Below are 19,605 nucleotides of genomic sequence, written 5' to 3'. Positions count from 1 at the left end.
GTTGTGAATAGTGAAGGAGTAAAGAATTTGACACAATGCCATGGTGAAGGCTCAACTTTGTGCCTTAGAGGAAGGGCTACCTGAAAGGCTGAACTCAGGGCAATAATAAATCCATAACAATTGAGTTGACCTTCACATGCATCTTCATCAGCTTCTTGCTTTTGGTCTTTTAATGTTATTTCATGCATTTGCTTGACCTGTTAAACACTTTACAGGCTATAAATTACTTTTGATTTGCATCCAAAGATCTATTTTTTGTAATTGATAAAAGTGTCTAGATGTCAGATGTTCTCAGCTACAGCGCCCCCTCTGGCGAAGCCTGGTATAGCCTGTGTTTGGTGTTGCCAGGAGACTTCTTAAAACAGAAACAAGTCTCTACTGTATATGCACTTCCCCTGCAACACTTCTAATTATGGAAGTTATGGAAAACTCTGATGAGGTATGCTAACACAACAGAGGTTAATTTTACCATAAAGAGTTATGGTACATATTTGTTATTGGGAATTAACTAAATTGCATCGAATGTTAATGTCTAATGTTTCTTAACTGTGTTTAATTTTTTTGCTTTCAAATAGACATACATGTAAAAATGTCCTACTATAGAATTTATAATAACTATCTAATGATATTTTATTATTTCTTGGAGCAGTCTCACGAGAGGGAGAGGCTGAAGATGAGAATTGCTGTTTTGGAGGAGAGTGTGAAGTCCTGTGAGTTGGAGTGTAAAGCCAGCAGAGAGACGGTGCTGAGTCTGGTGGCAGAGCTGGACCGAGAGCGGAGGAAAGCTGCCAGCAGTGCAGCAGCACTCGATTCACTCAAAGTGGTACTTACACAGCTTTTAAACTTTCCTGAATTCAGTTTATAGTACAATTAATTGACAATACACCCACCAGAAGAAGACACCAAAAGTCCAAAATGTTTACATTTTTTGGATTTTTCATATTTTATTTATTCAACTGTTCCAGTGATATTTTCTGTAAGTTTTATTTCCGAACACGAAAGTCTAAATGCACTAACAGCCTTCTCTACACAGCTGCCCCCTCTGATGCCCCTATGGTAGATAAAACATGATATAGAGTCACATTATAAAACAATTTTAATCTTAACCAGGGTTTGGAACTGTTTCATGCGTATGCATGTTTATGTCTTTGCACGCAGTTTAAGGTGTAAACCTACACAGTTTCATGCATCTGGCCCAGTGTGGAGTTCTCCACTGAAACCATTTAAGAACCACAATTTCCTTCAGGACATGTACTTATATTAAATATTTGACTCTGCGACTCTTTGTGGTGTTTTTTTTTTTCTCTCTTTCAGGAGTTAGACGGCCTGGTGATGGGAAGGAGGAGTGTTGAGGTGGAGAAGGAAACCCTAATGGAGAGGCTTGGGGCCAGCAAGAGAGTCATAGAGGCAGCGCGGCGAGAGTCACATTGTTTGGAGAAACAGGTGGAGGAGCTTGAAAGAAAGCTACAGTCAAGCCAAGGAGAGACCCAGGCAGCTGAGGAGAAACTACATATGTTCCTGAATAAGGTGGCAGGCCTGCTGCAGGCGAAGTCTGAGAATGTCATCCTGCCCACAGAGAAAGATATTTTACACAAAGTGGATAACCTCTGCAATAAGGTGAGAAATCAGAGTTTGGATTTCTGGCATAACGTCATCTATTTTCAAGGTGCATGGAGAAACTGGTCTTAAAGGGTCAAAACTTCAGTAAGTCTTGTAATATGAACAACTTTATTGTGAGACCAACCTGTGGCCTTCATCGGGTTCACAAACTGATGGAGCCCCCAAGTCGAAACGCACTGGACTCACAATAAAGTTATTTTTTAAGTGTTGCTGGAGTTTTGGCCCAAATAAGGCAAGGAACTGAAAAATGTTATAGCTTAATGAACACATTAGGCAAGTGATTATTTTATGTTTAGTAAAATAAATAAATACCATGTTGCCACCAGTGGTGGAAGAATAATTCAGAACTTTTACTTAAGTAAAAGTAGCAAATCCTGTTACTCTGTTACAAGTAAAAGTCCTGCATTCAAAACCTTACTTAAGTCAAAGTACATATTATTAGCAAAATGTAATTTAATTTTTAAATAATAGTACTCACTATGCAGCCAAAATGGGCTCTGTCAGTGTGACATTATTATATATTAAACTATTGGATTATTGTTTCTGGTGCATTAACATGTGAGCAGCATTTTATTATTATAGTTTCCAACACTGGTCTCCACATTTACCTTTACATTAAATCTTGGGTGTCCATGTCTCAAAGAGGCACTTATACTAAGATAAACACTAACATCCTTACTACATTTTTTGGAGGCAGTCTTTGTTAGAGATGGAGGCCAGGCTGTGTCATGTCTCTGAGGAGCTGAGCGAGCAGACGGAACTGCAGCACAGTGCACTACAGAGGGCTCAGCTTGCAGAGCAGCAAGTCCAGGACCTGAGAGAGAGACTGCAAGGTCTGGAGACTGAGCTGTTGACAGCAGACACGCATTGTGACGGGCTGAGACACAGCAAACAGCATGTGAGTAAAGTTGTGGTAGTAGGGGGAAAGAAGTTACAGTTACAGGTAAATACGTAATAAAAGCATTTAAATGAGAGAATTATCAATTAAAGTCTTAGTCCTGTGACATAAATCCATATTTACTCATTTTACATTTTTAACAGTATGAAGAGTTCCTGGAACAGCTGTCAGTGACAATGAAAGTTGACAGTATTGCTTTGGAGCTAGGCTTCGACATGAGGCTAAAACTCATCCTGTCACGTGTAGAGCAGCTTGTTAAACAAGAGGCAACTGCTTTGGTGGAGAGCAAAAGTCTGACCTACAGTCTACAGCGAAAGGTAGGCTACACAAATAGCTAATGGTGGTATTACTGGCATTTGGAGCAAAATTACTTTCAGTTTTACTATCTTTAGATATTACAAAGGGCTTTAAACAACCCATCACAAGCTTCTGCAAGTGTGCAGAGTGGTATTTGATTATGAAGATACCATCTTTTATTTCAGTAGTGATGAAAACTTCTTCTCTTAGCAAATGCAGAACTGTTGTTGTGCTGGCATGACCAGCGATACACCTGTAATCAGAATATCCCTGCTTCCAACAGTTAAAATCACAGAAAGACCAACTAGAGAGCAAAGGACTCCACATCCAGCTCCTGAGGAAGAAGGTGTCAGAGCTGGAGGAGGAGAAGAGGAGCCGATCAGTGTTGGCTGTGGAACGAGATGATGCTCATCTGGAGGCCAGGAGGCTGCAGAAAAAACTGGAGCGTCTCCAAGGCGAGCTGAAGGCTACCAAGCTGTCCAACACTGAGCTCAAGGCCCAACTGTCCCACACCAATGAGCTCAAGGTAGAGGGGAGAGGGGTTCAAGCTCAAATTCAATCCAGAGGTATTTTTACCTCATAATTTATCATGTATTTGTGTATGGGTGGGTGAAAGGATGGGGTATTGCTTTGTATTTGTGCACCAATCATGTAAAGCAGGTTAGTTCTGAAAACAACCTTGCAAATCTTTAAGTATCAGAGTATTTGAGAGCAATAAGCCAACCTGATGAAGCCATTAAATAACAGTTGCTTCACTAAACACCTCTGTCTGACGTGCCAAGTTGAAAGTCATGGAACACAGTCAGACCATGCAGGAGCAGAAAAAGAGGCTGGATCAGCTGGTGGAGGGGAAGGCCAAGGTGGAGAAGAAGCTGAACACTGTGAGCTCAGACCTACAGAACCAAGAGAAGAAGACCAGAGAGGACCAGCAACAACTCAACACCCTCAGACAGAGCCTGCTTCAGCTGTCTGAGAGGGAGAGAGCGGTAAGGGAACGTTGAATATGAAAAGTTTCGTTCAGCAACATCTTAACATAGAAAGCTAATTTTCAATTTCACAAAAAAATCTCAACACAAGGTCTAACTTACTTGTTGTTTCCAAAGCTTTTAACCACATCTCATGGCCAGCAGATGTTAAGTATTTACTTGTGGCTGCTGTTTCCATGGCCAAAAATGAACCTTCAAGCCAAACATAAATTTCTCTTTTTCTTAAAAAGATGTGTACTCACTCTTTATGTTGGTATTTTTTATATGGTCTCAAAACAGGTGGTAGCTAATAATATAAAATACAAACATGGTATCTGTATGTATCTTGTCAACTTTACTATTTTGGTTCATTCTCACCGCTCTCATCAATCTCATTTCCATCACAGCAGGCTGCTGTTTTCAGCAAAAAAGCTCCAAAAACCCACTGTACACTACCTGCCCAGCACCAAACAGCAGAGAAATAAAGTTAGCAACTAGCTGGTGAACAAAGAGCCAGATATTTCCCTCAGTAGGCGGTGGAGACCAAAACAGAGCTATATGAGAGTAAATATTAGACTTGCAGTCATCAGGTGGCTGAATCATAACTTCAAATGAATGATAATATTGTTCTGAATCGGCTGGATGTGTAAATGGGCAACTGTTTGCTAACAAGTTTGCCACAGAAACTTTAAAGGTGATAATGTGACAATGTTGTGTTTATAGCTTGTATTTGCTGCCCCCAATTGGACAAAAAAAGTCATTTACAGCCTTAAAGAGCATCAGAGAATCCTAAAACCTGTTATTTAGATATTACTGCAATTAGTCTGTGTGTATTAAAAAGACTGTCAATCAGTTCAGGAGTGGTAGTGTGGTGACTCATATTTACAGCTGGATTACAGATTATGCCTGTAAAATTAATCTCAGATATTGGCATATATTTTTTCTCCATTGTTCAGTTGGTGGATTTCCGGATGGTTGTTTCCCAGATGTTAGGTCTGGATGCCACAGCCCTGGCTCTTCCAAATTATGAAATCATCAAATTACTGGAGAGCCTTCTTCACACTCATCATCACCATCACCACCTTCATCATGTTAATATGCCCTGGCACTGTCCTACTCACCAGAGGCCTCATCTTCCCCAAATCCAGGACCTTCCTGACAGCTCCTCCTTGGGTCTCTCTACCTCCAGGTCTGCTTATTTAGAGGATGCAGTTCCCCTTCATGAAGTCTAGAATTATACATTATACTTATGCCAAAATGCACTTACAATGTAAAGGTACTATTGTGGTCTAAAAACTATATAAAAATAGACCTTACACAGAATGAAATGATCTATCTAACATCATGTTTTCCTATTTGTGTTTTCAGGAAAAGCTCAGTATAAATATGATTCACTGAACAAATATTAGAAATGTAAAATCACATTAAAAAATTAAATAAAAAGACAAATATCAAAATGAGGATTTGGCATTCATTGTTTTTGATGGTCGCATATACATACATTTTTCATATTCATTTTTTACCATTATATACACATGTTAAATATTCCTTGACTGTTATACATTTAATACTTAACTGACTGTCATACAAAATATACAATAGTTCTATGTCATAATTCTCAATCATAAAGTTGTATTTTATATTTTGTTTAAAAAATAAAACAGCAAAATGTATAAAGACCATGGATGACATGTGAAAGGTTTAGTCTTGAATTGCTTTGATATTAAAACACACAACTTGGCTTTAATGAATCTTACATGAATCAATGTAATTCACTAAACTTAAAAATGTTGTTTACCACAGACACAATGAGGGATGTTAAGTAAATAAAAGCAAAGATCAGAACCGCATGCCAAAATACAGGTAAAAAAATAATTGCAACGTAAGATATATTAAATGGTTGGTTTTTTTTGTTTGTTTTTTGGGGTTTTTTTTAAACAAATTTTTGAGTTACAAGCTAATTCACAGGCAAAATTTCAGCATTTAACTTTGGTGCTATCCACTGACAGATCTCTTCAGAGAAATACAACATGTATATGCCAATGAGTTGATCTTCAGTTCATTCATCCAGCAATGTCCACTCTGGGCAAAAACAGTTTCTTCAGTTTTGTTACACCATAGATGCTCCTTAATCGACACAGCATTACACAGAGTAACATTGTGAGATGCTTGATCCTATGTGCTACACACAAAGATATTAATTGTAGATGGCAGCTGTTTTTCTGCAGTACAAATGGATGACCAAGATCAGTTTTTGATCGACCATTTAAAGTATATCAACGGGATTTCAATTCAAGTCGTACTGATGTAAGAATACTGAAATAAAACGCTCTAACAGCCAGCCTACACTGGAGGTGGTCCGTTAGCGTAGCTTAGCATCGGGTAGAAGGAATGAGCAAAGTTGTTGGACTGTGCACAGTAGTCCTCCTCAGTCATTGGCAGCAGGAAGGCAAAAACCACTAACAGGAGCAGGAAGAACTGGAGAGGCAGTGCGACCCAGAGGACGCGCCACAGAAACGACGACCCACGACCGAATGTCTCCGAATCAGAAGGGAAGGAAGCGGATCCAGCGTCGCTGCGAGACCTGCTCACGCACACGCATTCACAACACAGCACAGACTGACGTTTAGTTACTCACATCAATCAATAAGAACATACAAAATCCTGCTATCTGTTTTGTCATCTGAATCCCTAATTTCAGAACTGTATGATCACATTATAATGGCAACTTTAAAAGTGCCAAATTGTTTATCTTTGGGGGAAAAATAACTCAGCAAAAATAACTCACAAATTAGTCTAATTCAATAAAAAACTCACTTGAACTGCTCTGTAATCTAATATCCTTATCTCCATACATATGCTTCAGTGTTTAGGTGTTGTCTACACATTTTCAATCCAAATAAGATCTCAGTTCAGTGACAGGGGAACTGCATGATAGTGCTTGACGTAAGCACCATGCTGTGTTTAAAAGACATCGCCAACACAGTTCAAAGCAATGTTGGGACAATGTTTCACATTGTGATCTACATGCTGACTGAGACTGGGTGGATAAACACAGTTACAAAGACAGTCACAAAACAGTTTTCAAGGCATACATACTGTACAATCCTGCACCAAACAAATACATTTAATATGTGAGCTTGCATTCCTTTGCAAAGGATGTTAGGATAAAAGACAAAAGGCATGCTGCAAGTATCAGCTGAATAATTAGATTTTTTTGTTTAAAGGACTCTTTGAAAGTTTGTGTCCTGTTGAAAAATGCAAAGCATGCTGAGGCAAGAAGAGCATAGCAATTAGAAACAGCCTCTTTGACAACGTAGTTCAGCTACACTTTTTTAAAGGAATAGTATGGGAAATACGTTAATTTGCTTTCTTGATGAGAGTTAGATGAGAAGATTGATACCACTCTCAATTATGTAGTATTAAGCTAGAGCCACGAGACGGTTAGCCTAGCTTAGCATAAGGGCTCTAAAAAAGAAAGTTCTCAGCAAGAAAACAAATAAGCGTATTTCCCAAAATGTCATACTATTAATTTAATTGTATCATTTATAGTCACCATCACCCTCAGTAAAAACTGTCTTCTTTAAGCCTCAAAGTTTAGAAGCCATGGTAAGTTAAAGGGAATTATTGTGAAGAAGCTTACTTACACCTACCTACTGTAAAGAAAAACATTGATTTATTTCTTTAAATTAGGAGAAAAAAGGCCTGCAGTACTCTCTAAATATATTTCATTAAAGTGATCCCTGATTCCAAGAATGCATGGACAATAGTGATGCATGATTTTACACTTAGGTTGTCCTAGGTTGTTACAAAATGTGCCCCTTATCACTTCACAAATGGAGACCTGAGAGGCAAGACTCACAGATGACAGACTGAGGGAGGGGGAGATGGTGGATAGTCAGTGAGATAGCAGCAGAAGAAGAAATGTCACACACAAGAGAGAGAGAGCAAGAGAGAAAGAGAAACTGCAGCTTTTGCATTGTTCATTGCAGACATTTACTGGCTCGGCAATTCGAGAAAAAGGGTGTGTGTGTGCTCAGTAACAGCGGGAGAGTGTTAGCTATAGAGAAAGTGTTATACGTAAGAAATGCCCTCTGGTTAGCGATATTAAGCAGCCAAGGACATTGGCGGAGAAGAGGCCTTGCACCATTCCTTGTGAAACAGTTTTATCAAGGATGTATAGGCTGCATTTCACCTCATCACCTAGCCTACACACAGTGTCTAGACTTACAGAAGATGATGGAATTCACTATCATGAGCTGCTAATCTGACACAAGTATTAATTATTATTATAAGTATTAGTATTTTATTCTTTAAAACACAGCTGTTGTTTAAGACTTGAGCAGGATTAGAAAGCATGAATCGGCCTCCAAGTGCATCATGGGCTGATGAGTTCCATTATCTTCTGGGTGTGCTAGAAACCAACAGAAAGGTACCTGTGGTGTGGACTGCTCACAGACGTTCCAGGCTGTGACAGACTACATTTGCCCCGTTGCTGTTTGCAATGAACAGGGGGAGGGGGGTAAAAGAAAGAAAGTATGTTTCAGTCCAGGCAAATCAAGACAAAGCTACCGATGAAAAGAAATCCCAAAACGAAAGAAGTGCAGCAACAAAATCAAGTGTGAAGGTGATTTTGTAACTCGAACAAGGAATCTGGCTTTTCAAAGTGCGCGACTACTTTGAAGTGCTTCGGCTTGTGAGTGCAACAAACTAATTGCGAATAGGAAGCTACAAATTATGCAATGTAATGCATGAATTTCACATTTAGGAACACACATAATATAAGCAGTGACATGCTTATTTGGACTGGTATTTAGATAGATAATGATCAATAGTGATGCAAAAAAATTATTGCTTTTTCCTTCTTGTTTTATATTGTAGATAAAACAAATATGATGTCATGCTTTCTCCATCATAAAACAACAGTTTGTATGCTTCTTTTGTAAATTTTGCAGTTTCATGATAGCCAGTATTCCTGAGAATAACACTACAGGGATCAAACCAAAACTAGAGTGAGAAGAAATTAGAGGAAAGTCTAGTGGGTGAAAAGACTTGTAGGACAGAAGTCTTTTAGTGTGGAAATACTGGAAGAAAAATAGGGCAACTAGGGCAGAACTGAAAAAGTCATTTAAGAAAAAGGAAGGTAGGAAGTTAGAGAGAAAAGATTCCCCAGTTCTCTGGCAGGGTTTGCTCTGAGAATAGACCACATGCAAGAAGAGTAAAAGGCTGGGAAAAAGTTCAGAATTCAGAGGGAGGGAGTGTAAAGCAGGTTGTGGAGGTGTAGAAAGGTGTGAGGAGAGATCTTGGGATGACAGGGGTGAATATGGCCTTAAACGGGGCATTTGGGGCACAAGTTACTGTATGCACTGTCTCAGAGGGGTAACCGAACACCTGGCTTCTGACAGAGCAGCATGTACAGGTAGGTGTATACGTTACCGATCGTCGTCGACTTGGTGTACTCCTTCCTGATACAGGACTGAGGGAACCAGAGGTGTCCAGCTCATCAGCAGATGACCAAGATGACAGATCCTGACAAAGGAAACGTTTAGACAAAGAGAGAGAAAGAAAGAAAGAAAGAAAGAAAGAAAGAAAGAAAGAAAGAAAGAAAGAAAGAAAGAAAGAAAGAAAGAAAGAAAGAGACAGTGAGAGATACATACAGTATCAGACAGCTGTGGGCAAATAACGGCCCGCGGGCCAAATCTGGCCCTTCAACAAAAATATCTGGCCCCTTGATGAAAGCTGAAATCCATTTCGTAGTTAATATAAAAACTTTTACATGACTAAAATGTATTAAACTCATGTAAATCCCAATAAATATGACCTTGTAACGTCTAATACTGCTCCCAAGTGAAGAGAGACATGAAACTGAGACTACTGTGCCTTGTTGGTACTAAAATAAAGTAGAATAAACTTGATGAATAAATCATGGCCCATAGTTTAACATAAATGCTGACTCCTGATATAAGGGAACATATAGTGTAATTATAAAAAGAAAAATACAAATCAAAAGATGAAAGTAGTACAAAATGTGCAGGTGAGATTAAAATAAAGGGGTATTAAAAAATGTCAGCAAAGAACAGAGTAAAGGAACAGCTCATTTTCTTGAAAGATTTTCATGAAAAACTAACAAAGTTTGGGCAACCAAAGTTTGGTCCCCTGCTCTGAATTAAATCTAAGCAATAATATTTTTCAAATATACAATAAATATATCTCTAAAACTAAAAACTGCATCCACAAGGTTAAGTATCAGGACTGTACAGGTAACACTGCACAGGTATATAGTAAGTGGAGGTCTACCTGTTGACTGCTTGTGATGTCCAGAATCTTGGCCAGCTCTCTGAGGTCTCGGGTTACTTCCTTTAGCAGCAGTTTGAGGCGGTTCCCAATAACATGAACCTTCTCCTTGGCCTCCAGGCAGTCGCTGCCCTGAGAGTTGACCAGCAACTGGAGGGACATGTCTTGAAGTGAGGCGACTTTGAGCTGGGAGTCCAGCAGCTCTTGGCGGATTTGCTGTGGAGATTGTGAATATAAGTGTTACGGAACTTTGATCAATTGTGTTTAATCAGGCTATTTCAGTATATCAGTATAATCAGTATATTTTTTGCCTGGGCTCACTGGTTAGTGTCCAAAACTATGACCATTGGCCCATTCAACGTTAAAGGAGAGTCCTTTTAAATTAAGCATTTGGTCAAAATATACAGTTTTTTATTCATGATGCAATGAAAGATTTAAAAAAGTAACCCATATTATGTAATTTTCATTTTACAGCTTTTTATGATATTATCAATTATTGTTCATAGAGGGTCACAGGTAACAGGAAAGACAAGATACTATAGGTGTGGGATGAGGAGCCACAAAGCGTTTTATGTGGGAGTTACAATATGACCCAAAATCTCAATACAGTCCCTCACTACTCAGCAAACCCCCTGCTGCAATGAACTGCCACAGGGCTAAAATAATTTAAACATGTATTGATTACAAAGGACAGTGTTAGTGTTCAACTTAAATTAATTGTTGTTCCACACTAAACTCCTGAACTAATCATACTTATATTTATTTAGATAATATGTATGTACCGTAAGTGTTTTATGATGCTCATGGAGAGTGTCACTATCCTGGATGGGGTCGATGGGAACCACCTCATTCCTCCTGCGGTCGATGTTTTCCAACCACAGCAGCAGACCATGGCTCATCTCATGGAAGTCCTATCAGTCAGATGTAGAGGAGGAAAGTAGAGATTGAACTGTATGCATAATTACAGCTCTATGAAACAATCTCACAATCTCAATTAACATTCAGAACAACTGAACTTGCACATTAATTTTGAGGTTCTAACGATAATGACTGGCACCTACTTGACATTGCATTAGAGCTTCCTGTAATGAAGACCTCCACTGCTCCAGTGAGCTGCCCAGTTTGTCCCAGTGGTTGTTCATGTCTTTCAGTTTGGCCTGTAGCTCTCGGGACTCCTCTGTGTCTGACTGCACAAACTCAGCACTGCACAGATTGATCGACAGCACAATAGCCTTGCGCTTGTCATAAGCCTTCTGCAGCTCCTGTAGACAAACATTTACATTTTACAGTTAATGAATGCAGTCATCCAGAGCAACATACAAAGGATTTCACAAAGAGGAAATAATCAAAATTTAAAAATAAAAGGAACAAATATAAGGACTTGGTCTCAAGTGTGTACACCAATAAAGCTGACCAAAGGCCTTACGTTTCTATGTTGAACCTTTTATGAACCTTTAAAACCCCTTTTGATTTCTAACTAAACCAACATGTTGTAAATAATAAGTGCTGAGGCTTGTTTACAATGCATTATTTCTGCAATCTTACAATATTTATTGCTTTAACAGAAAAAGGACAAGAAAACCATATAAAAAGAAAAAACGTCAAATACAAAATTATATATATATTAAAGGCAAAAGATTTTTTTTTAATAAATAAAAAATTAAACATACTATGCAAAAGTATTACCAAAAAGAAAACAATAATACCTTGAGCTTTTTGATGCGCTGCTCAATTGTCTGGATGTCCGTGCTGAGGTCCAGCCTCCGCTGCTGCTCCAGCTCTTCCTCCGTCTCTCCCAGCCAAGTCCAAACATTGTTCAGGTCAGAGTTCAGCTGCTGCCACTGCTGCTGGTTCTGCTTTGTGCGCATCTCTTTGCTGAGGTCCTGAGCCTGCAGGAGCTCCCAACGCTCAATCACTCCTAGATTACAGGGTGTAAGAAAAAAAGGATCCATCATGTAAGCTCAATTCACCAGAGTTGTATCCCACTGGATAAAAATCCAACAACATTTACACTTCTCAAACTTTTCCTTTCATGTAGATTAATTTAAATGTATGGTAATGTAGGATACATGCATGCAGGATAGGTTTTAGTGTAGCATCTGGCCCCTAAAGTATACCCGCAAGCACCACACCATATTACTGTATTACCAAGTGAGCCTGATGTAGCCACAGCTATTAAACCAATTTCTTACTTTACCTGTGACTGTCGTCCTTCTCAAAACTGAAACTAATTAAAATATATCTGAGAAGCACCATGGCACAGGAGAGCCTGTCGGGGCTGGCCACCCTGAGTGTTAAAAAATAAATGCGTTGCAGTCTGGATTTAAAGAGGGTGGTATGGGATTTTGTTAATCGACATGGCAAAAGATTTGCACATGTATGCAAGCTGTAAGAAAACAGATACTGCAGTCCTATTGTTAAGATGAACGTGTATTCACAATTGATGTAATCTTTGTTGCTCTGTTTGAGAAACCGATTTAAATTAAAATTAATTTGGCCTTAAATGAAAAGTTTGTTCTATCTATCTTCACAGTACAGTTGTGTAACAAGTTGAGTGGGCAGGTGGGCTTTTAACAATAACTTTGATAATGAAATCCTGCACTCAATGAGAAACAAGGAGGAGTCAAATATGGCGTACCCTGGACAGCTCAAGCAATCATGCCCACCTTGACAGCGTTTGTGACACTCCAACACATTATAATGTACTCAATACAATTAACTCCATAATCTGTGTCCAATGTTTCGCTGTGCGTTTGAAATGATAAGTATCCTCACTATGAAAGATGTTAAAATTCGCCTGCTCTGTGCTGCAGGAAAGGGGCCCACTCATGGTTAGCTGCGTGTTTGCGTTAAGCTGCTGTGTAGTATTACCTGATGTCTGGGACTCTGAGCTACTGGGATCTGCCAGTCCAGACACCGTGTCTTCCTCCTCCTTCAGCTCAACGCCCATCCTCTTCACTGTGTCAATACTGCCACGACACTCACCCAGCAGCCGCATCTACAGAATGGATGTATGTTAGGTTACAGGTACTATTTTGTATAGTACAATCAGTGTAAACAGATTATATTACATGTTTCAGGATAGGACATACATTTAAACCATATGACAAAGATTTTTAAACTGGATAATCAAGTGAGTAATACTAGTACTAAAGGTGAAAGTAATATCATTGGCTGGCGGTAAGTTAACATATGACTGGACTTAAATAAATAAATAAATAAATAGTTTTTTAGGTCATATACCAATGTGTTGTTTGTTAAATTGCATATAAATAGACTAAACAGAATGAATTATCACTTTATGTACAGTTTGGTGCAAAATATATATATGGAGTAACACATACATATCCCATGTACGAGGCATCCAGTTCTGAGCTTGTGGGTGTGCGACTGCGGCTGCTCTCCATCTGTTGCAGGTGGAAACGGCTGGCATCCAGAGGGTGCATATGTGAGTCCGTAGAGGCAACCTCCCCTGTAGACACAACATCACCTGGTCATCTTTGCAGATTATGATCAAATATTTGATCCTAATGGTTACTTTAAATATGCTTTACAACCCAAGAAGAGATAAAGCCCCGTTCAGACAGAGAAATACAAAACGTGGAGAGCAAAAAATTAGTTGAAAGAAGTAGACAGGAATGCAGATTGGTTTCCCGACCACTCTGTATGAACGGAGCCTATGAAAACTTTACTTTAAACAAATCTGCAATCCCTTCAGCAAGAAGTTCAGTTCAGACTTGTTCATTGTAACAATAAAACAACATGCTTTTCTGAAACACAAAATGCACTTCAAAATATCCAAAGTGGTTAGCTACATAGCACACTGCAAATAAAAGTAAGAAAGCCAGTTAGAAAGAAGGATTAGGCTGAATTCCATTTCAGTTCTGCTGAATTAGACACCATAGCACAACCAGTGAATTGAAGAAATAAAAATGGAATTGACCCTATCCCCCAGTGTTAGAAAGTGTTGCTATTGGTTACAGTGTGTGCCCTAAGTATGTATAAGAGAGGAAATCAACACAAATCAAAGTCCAAGACGGTGAATAGGCTACAAGTGTGGTATCACTCAAAGTGCAGCTGTTATTTCTGGCCCCAAACACTTGTGGCATGCTGGGGTCTGCTGTTGCCTACCAGTGGAGGACCTCAGTGTTTGTTCTGTAAGTTTAACATAGGCCTCAGGGCTCTCTGGGATCACTACATCTGGAAGAAACATTATACAGTACACACATTCAGCAGTGGGCATTATACTGTTTGACTCCATGCATTGATTAACCTGGTAGTCATCTGCTGTTTTTAACCTTGTTTGATGCACCACCAGATGAATGGAGTTTGCCACACAGATAAGCCATCTGTCACAGGGAAATACACTGTACTGACAATATGTTGTATGACAAACCTTACCCATCCAGCATCTAAAACCATGTCAAGTATTAGCAAATTCTCCTTGGTCTATGACTGAAACTATGGCTTAAAACCAAATTGTCTGGCATTTGATGCTACATGGGATTTGTATAAGATATTCTTTTTGTACCAGTTATCTCCGATTACCTAGTCTTGCTAACATTCAGTCCCTGCAAGGCAAAATACACTTCAGCTGGACTGATGCAAGGGGTCACAAGATGAAGAATTAGACAGTAAAGAAGAAAAATATTATCCTGCTACACATATTTGTATATGACTTTTCTCTGATCTTTGCTTTTTTTCTTGTGAAATACTGGATCGTTTTACCTCCTCAAGCCTCGATTTATTCAATAATTCACAATTAAATTATTAACAATTAACAATTATTATTAAGTAAAACAACTTGAGTAGTTTAGAGGGGAAAGTCCTATTTGGTGGATCTGCTCACAACTTATGCAACGTGTGACAAGGGGTGGCGACTAGACACTGCTTCAGGGGTCACAAGCCAAAAAGGCTGGGAACCACTGGATTAAAGGAAGCTCTCCCTTGTCACTTAAAACATTCTCTGTTTTCTACATCTCAAAAATAGCCACCATTCCCCATACACCATTGTTCTAAATCACAGTTTTCTTAAAAGTCAAAATTATCAGTTTAACTTTAAGCAGCATGGTGTGTGTGCTTGGAAACTAACCTGACAAGGCTAAGGCAGGCTGCTGGAGGAAGTCTACCTCCTCACTCTGCTGCTCTCGCAGGGCCCTGCTGGCGCTCTCCAGCCCGCGGCTCAGGTCATAGTCATGGTCCCACTCCAGGGGAATGGAGTCCACGCTGGCTGGGGTGTCCCTGCCCGAGCGTTCGGTCCGGAGCTGGGCTGCCAGGGAGGCTGAGCGTCCGGAGGATGGCAGAGGTGACAGGAATCCATCCCCCAAACGCTCGTTCCATGGTAGGCTGGACAAATCACCAGGCTCGTCCAGCTCCAGTTCACGGTCCGAGAATGACACTTCGGTATCATCGTCTGCAAGCTGAAGAAAAAGTTCATGACATGACATTTAGACCCCTATTTAGTGCCTGGAATCGAGCCACAATAGATCATGAAATCATAGATTAATTAAAAACTTGAATCTTTGCTTCTTTGCTATGCTCTCAATCTCATGTCTTACAGGAAGCCGAATGAGCTTTTTGTAGTAGCGCTCCACTCGACCAAACACTTCCTGACAGTAGCGCTGCAGCTCTTCCAGCTCCTCCTCGATGACAGCAGCATCCAGAGGCTCACTCTTCTCTATCAGCGCCTCTCCTTGATGGAAGATGTGCTCAATCTTGGCTGTAGTGAGAGAGATCTCCTGTTGGAACGACTGTGGGACCAGAGGAGGAAGAGTACAGATAAACAAGTCCTCATTAATACTGATTTTTATGCTGAAGGTTCTACAAGGTTCTTTCACAATCTCAATTTCAAAATACACAACCTTTTCCAGATGTTAATTTCCTTTTTTGATGTAATTATTTTAATGTTCAGTACTTGTGTGATAGTCATCTTGCAATATTAACTATGCAATGTCAGTCTATCTGCTCTTCACAATGGCAAATATCAGAATATATGAGATGACAGGGGTCTAAATGTAGATAAGTAAAGTACAAAATGTTTTTCCACAGTTTTCCATAGACATACACATACATAACATATCAAGAGCTAGAAATTTCAAATTCTTTCTCAATACATATTCAGGCCTTCTACACCATAGTAAGAATACTGAAGAGATTTGACATTTGAAAGTGATCAAAAGTGAACCATTTTTTGCTCACTTACTCAATCTGCTATAGAGATAAAAAATAATAATCTTAAATGTGAATGACAATCTCAAGTTCCAAAATGTTCAGGAAGCCTAAAGCTACAATGAATGTAAAAATATATTCACACATATCTAAATATGCTTAGTTCATGTTGGTCTGGACCATGTGGGTCTGAAATATTGAGACAAACCTACCCTGAGTTGTTTGATCTTGGCCTGAATGTCACATTCAGAGAAGTGTTCGATGTTGGTCAGCTGCAGGTCCATCTCTGTCAGCCACACCAAGATGCCGTCTCTGGCTGTCTCAAACTCCTCTCTCTGACTAATAAAGTGCTGTATATGTAAAATAGAAATGCTGCTGTTAGAATGATCTACACTTTGTGCAAGTATAATGTATGTAGTATATATTAAGCTCAACAGAGCCTTCTCTGTGGCTTCATTAGTCACTGATTTACAGTAACATACAGTCAAACAGGCAGAATACACAGATGCTACCATTTTAAATAAAAGTGAGAAGAAAATTCAGAAATACATGTGGAGATTGAAATTTGATTTAAATAAAAAATCATGAATGCTAATAATGTATGTACCTTGAGCCTGCGGAGGATTGATGCCACCCTCTTCTGCAGGTTGTCCCATCGCTGATTGACATCCTGAGCCATCTCCCTCAGACGACAGGAAGAGTCAGTGCGGTTTTCTCTGGCCAAGCGGCGGTATTGCTTGTTGATTAACTCCAGCTGGGTTAGGCCTTCGTGGACTTGTCTCTGGAAGGCCTACAGAAACAAACAATTTTATTAATATGGTAATAATCAACAGCACCATCCTTCTGGATCAAGAAAAATTCATTTGTCCTGTGTCCTGTCTCAGTTTTTAATAGTTTTTAAAACTTTTTAATAGTTTACACAGAATACTTTTGCAATACCTCAAATTTCTTAAGTTCCTCCTTGGCTACAGTGTACAGTACACCAGAGGAGTTGGGCAGAGCAGCAGTATTTTCTGAAGTGGCCAGCCACTCCTCAAATCGTGAAAAGTCTTCTAGGAATTTCTGCCATAAACGCCATGTCTCCTCAATCCTGACAGAGGGAAATATTAGTGAAAATGTAGTTAGGAAAACGTCATATTTACATACAATAACAATGACCTGTTTTCCATCCATACTATCCGCTCTTGTTGTTTTCATCCAACATCTGACATCTTACTTGAGTCTCCTCTCCATAGACAAGGCACAGATGCTCCTCCAGCGGCGATCAAGGCTACGAGTTGCCTGCTGGATAGAGTCGCACTCTGTATCGGTGGCACATGCGTCACAGTCGTGCAGAAGCACCTCACACAGATTCAGTACAGACGCCACTCCTGTACTGTGCTTCTCTATGTCACGCTGAAGCTCCTGAGTGGTGAGAAAAGAGAAACAGAGAGTGAGTGAGTGTATGTACAACTGTGTGTAATAATAAGAGAGTGATACACTAGGAGGGAGAGAGCGAACGTAAAATAATAACAATGACTTTGGATTAGTTGATTTAATCGAATAATCCCTCCATAGATGAAAACAGTCAGAAGGATCATTTTCCAGTTCTGACTAAAAGCTAATTTGCCATTAAAGGACCACAAAAATATCATTAATTCACAAAAGAGTTCTTGATTTAGTTATGTAATTCAAGTTTTTAGAAACTACATTTCAGTCTGCATGTCCCTGTTTAATTTATTATTGCCAGTAGGCGATTTGAGGGGGGGGTAAGGGAGGATACCATCCCCCTTGTTAACAAAATGACCAAAATCTATCCCCCTTGTTAATCTGCTCAAAAGATGCTCTGTGCTTTGTCTCGTAGTGGCACTTTACATTGCCGCTTTTAATAATCGCCACAATCTCTGAACATATGAGACATACTGGTTTTGAACTGCCTGTAGGAAGATTGAGCATGCAAGAGCCTGTCCATTCTTGTTTTAAAGCTCTGTTTCCGTTGTGTACTTTTCTCCTTTTAGAGCATGCCATCTGAAAATATTTCTCCGACTCGTCTCGTCTCTACTATCCCTGTATGTATCACTCACTGACTCGACTTGCAGACTGCTAAACCAGTGCCGTAAAGGCTAGAAAATAGAAAAGCTGCACAGGTTAAAATTGAAATGCTCCATCAAAACAATGTATCGATAATCTCTACAGCAGAAGGGGGTAAAGAGAAAGTGCGGCAGCAGCATGACAGAGGCCGGGTCAGAAATGGACAGAGCTTGGACCAAAAGTGCCCTTGAATGCTCATAAAGGTTTTTTGTTTCTCATTTGTTATTTTTTCAAATAAACCAAATCTTCCCACTGGGCCATCCTCCCTATTAAAAATTAACAAATCGCCTACAGTAAACAGCATCAGTAACAGTGAATTGCTACAATAATATAATAAAATCAAGAATGTAGTGTTGTACACATTTTATGCACTGTACTGTACATTTTGTTACCTGCTGCAGATCGAGCTTCCTCTGAATCTCCTGGAAGTCACATGAGTCATAGGCGATGGGTTTGGACAGCTCGGCCTCGATGTGGGCCAGCCAGGAGCGAAGGCTAACCATATTCTTATCCAGCTGCTGCACGGCCACCAGAGTTTCTCTCAGCTTCTTAACTCTATTAACATAATTAATTCAACTCTGTCAGTACAATCTAATCAGATCAGAATCAGAATCAGAAATACTTTATTGATCCCCGAAGGGAAACTCTTTGTTACAGCAGCTCGTCTTTACGTCAGTGCACACAGGAGAAAGTACTAGCAAAAATCTAAGAAAATAAATTAAGTACCAGGTGGATATAAGTATAAGATAAAATAAGTGTGAAGTACCAAGTACCAAATAACAAATGCAAGATACTCTAGCAAGGGATGGAAAGAGTAAAACACATTTGTTTTGTGTCTTATTCTGTCTGTGATAGAACAAATTACAGGACTATTTAAGCTATTCAGGTATGTATTTTCACCTGGCTCCGATGAGATCCAGGAGGTGCTGCCAGCGGTCGCTGACTTTGTTGAGTTTTTGTTCGATTTCAGCTGCTTTGCTCTTGTGACTGGCTCTGGCCAGGCGCTCTCCCAGATGGTGCAGCTGCAGCTTGTTCTCCTCAGCCACAGTGATCTCCTCCTGGTAGTCCTAAGACACAATGCAGCACAACCAGTGCATAAAGGAAATTTTAAAACTTTGAACACTGTACTTAAAAGCAACAGAAGAGTGAGATGAGAGTCAGTTAAATGTAATAGGATTTTTCTACAGTTAGTTGGTGTACATAACAAAAAATAAAAAACAAATTGGAGCAGCTACAGAACAATCAGGTTATATAGTTTTCTGTCTAGTTAAAATGTACTATATTCTGCTTCCC

At 39.5% G+C, this 19,605-nt stretch overlaps 2 protein-coding genes across 21 annotated transcripts in view; one reads left to right on the top strand and one right to left on the bottom strand.

The window, feature by feature from the left end:
• Positions 1-298: 298 nt before the first annotated feature.
• ccdc170 (coiled-coil domain containing 170) lies at positions 299-5,240 on the top strand. 2 transcript variants are annotated; one of them, XM_044165695.1, is made up of 9 exons: positions 299-439; positions 650-823; positions 1,315-1,617; positions 2,318-2,518; positions 2,662-2,835; positions 3,099-3,341; positions 3,598-3,801; positions 4,737-4,969; positions 5,149-5,240. In XM_044165695.1, exons 1-9 carry the CDS (start codon positions 413-415, stop codon positions 5,162-5,164), a joined length of 1,575 nt encoding a protein of 524 aa, XP_044021630.1. In that variant the 5' UTR covers positions 299-412; the 3' UTR covers positions 5,165-5,240. The 2 variants fall into 2 exon arrangements, with proteins under 2 accessions (XP_044021630.1, XP_044021629.1); XM_044165694.1 differs by having other exon boundaries at positions 4,737-5,240.
• The window catches only part of syne1b (spectrin repeat containing, nuclear envelope 1b), a 91,950-nt gene continuing 77,582 nt past the window's right edge, over positions 5,238-19,605 (bottom strand). For 15 of the 19 annotated variants that reach the window (XM_044165673.1, XM_044165677.1, XM_044165690.1 and 12 more), the window contains 18 exons: positions 19,213-19,379; positions 18,705-18,867; positions 17,459-17,646; positions 17,182-17,332; positions 16,850-17,032; positions 16,455-16,592; positions 15,633-15,824; positions 15,167-15,494; positions 14,206-14,274; positions 13,419-13,546; positions 12,946-13,072; positions 11,781-11,992; positions 11,136-11,336; positions 10,857-10,985; positions 10,078-10,290; positions 9,217-9,309; positions 8,217-8,275; positions 5,238-6,364 (listed from right to left, as the gene is read on the bottom strand). In XM_044165673.1, coding sequence (XP_044021608.1) covers positions 6,124-6,364; positions 8,217-8,275; positions 9,217-9,309; positions 10,078-10,290; positions 10,857-10,985; positions 11,136-11,336; positions 11,781-11,992; positions 12,946-13,072; positions 13,419-13,546; positions 14,206-14,274; positions 15,167-15,494; positions 15,633-15,824; positions 16,455-16,592; positions 16,850-17,032; positions 17,182-17,332; positions 17,459-17,646; positions 18,705-18,867; positions 19,213-19,379 — 2,982 coding nt within the window. In that variant the 3' untranslated portion in view covers positions 5,238-6,123. The remainder of the gene's footprint in view (positions 6,365-8,216; positions 8,276-9,216; positions 9,310-10,077; positions 10,291-10,856; positions 10,986-11,135; positions 11,337-11,780; positions 11,993-12,945; positions 13,073-13,418; positions 13,547-14,205; positions 14,275-15,166; positions 15,495-15,632; positions 15,825-16,454; positions 16,593-16,849; positions 17,033-17,181; positions 17,333-17,458; positions 17,647-18,704; positions 18,868-19,212; positions 19,380-19,605) is intronic. The other 4 variants (XM_044165691.1, XM_044165681.1, XM_044165687.1 and 1 more) reach the window with 3 other exon arrangements.

The sequence above is a fragment of the Siniperca chuatsi genome, linkage group LG15 (assembly GCF_020085105.1).
Source record: "Siniperca chuatsi isolate FFG_IHB_CAS linkage group LG15, ASM2008510v1, whole genome shotgun sequence".
In the NCBI taxonomy this organism is placed as follows: domain Eukaryota; kingdom Metazoa; phylum Chordata; class Actinopteri; order Centrarchiformes; family Sinipercidae; genus Siniperca; species Siniperca chuatsi.
Note: the sequence above shows the minus strand (reverse complement) of the source record. Positions and strands in the feature narration are given on the sequence as shown.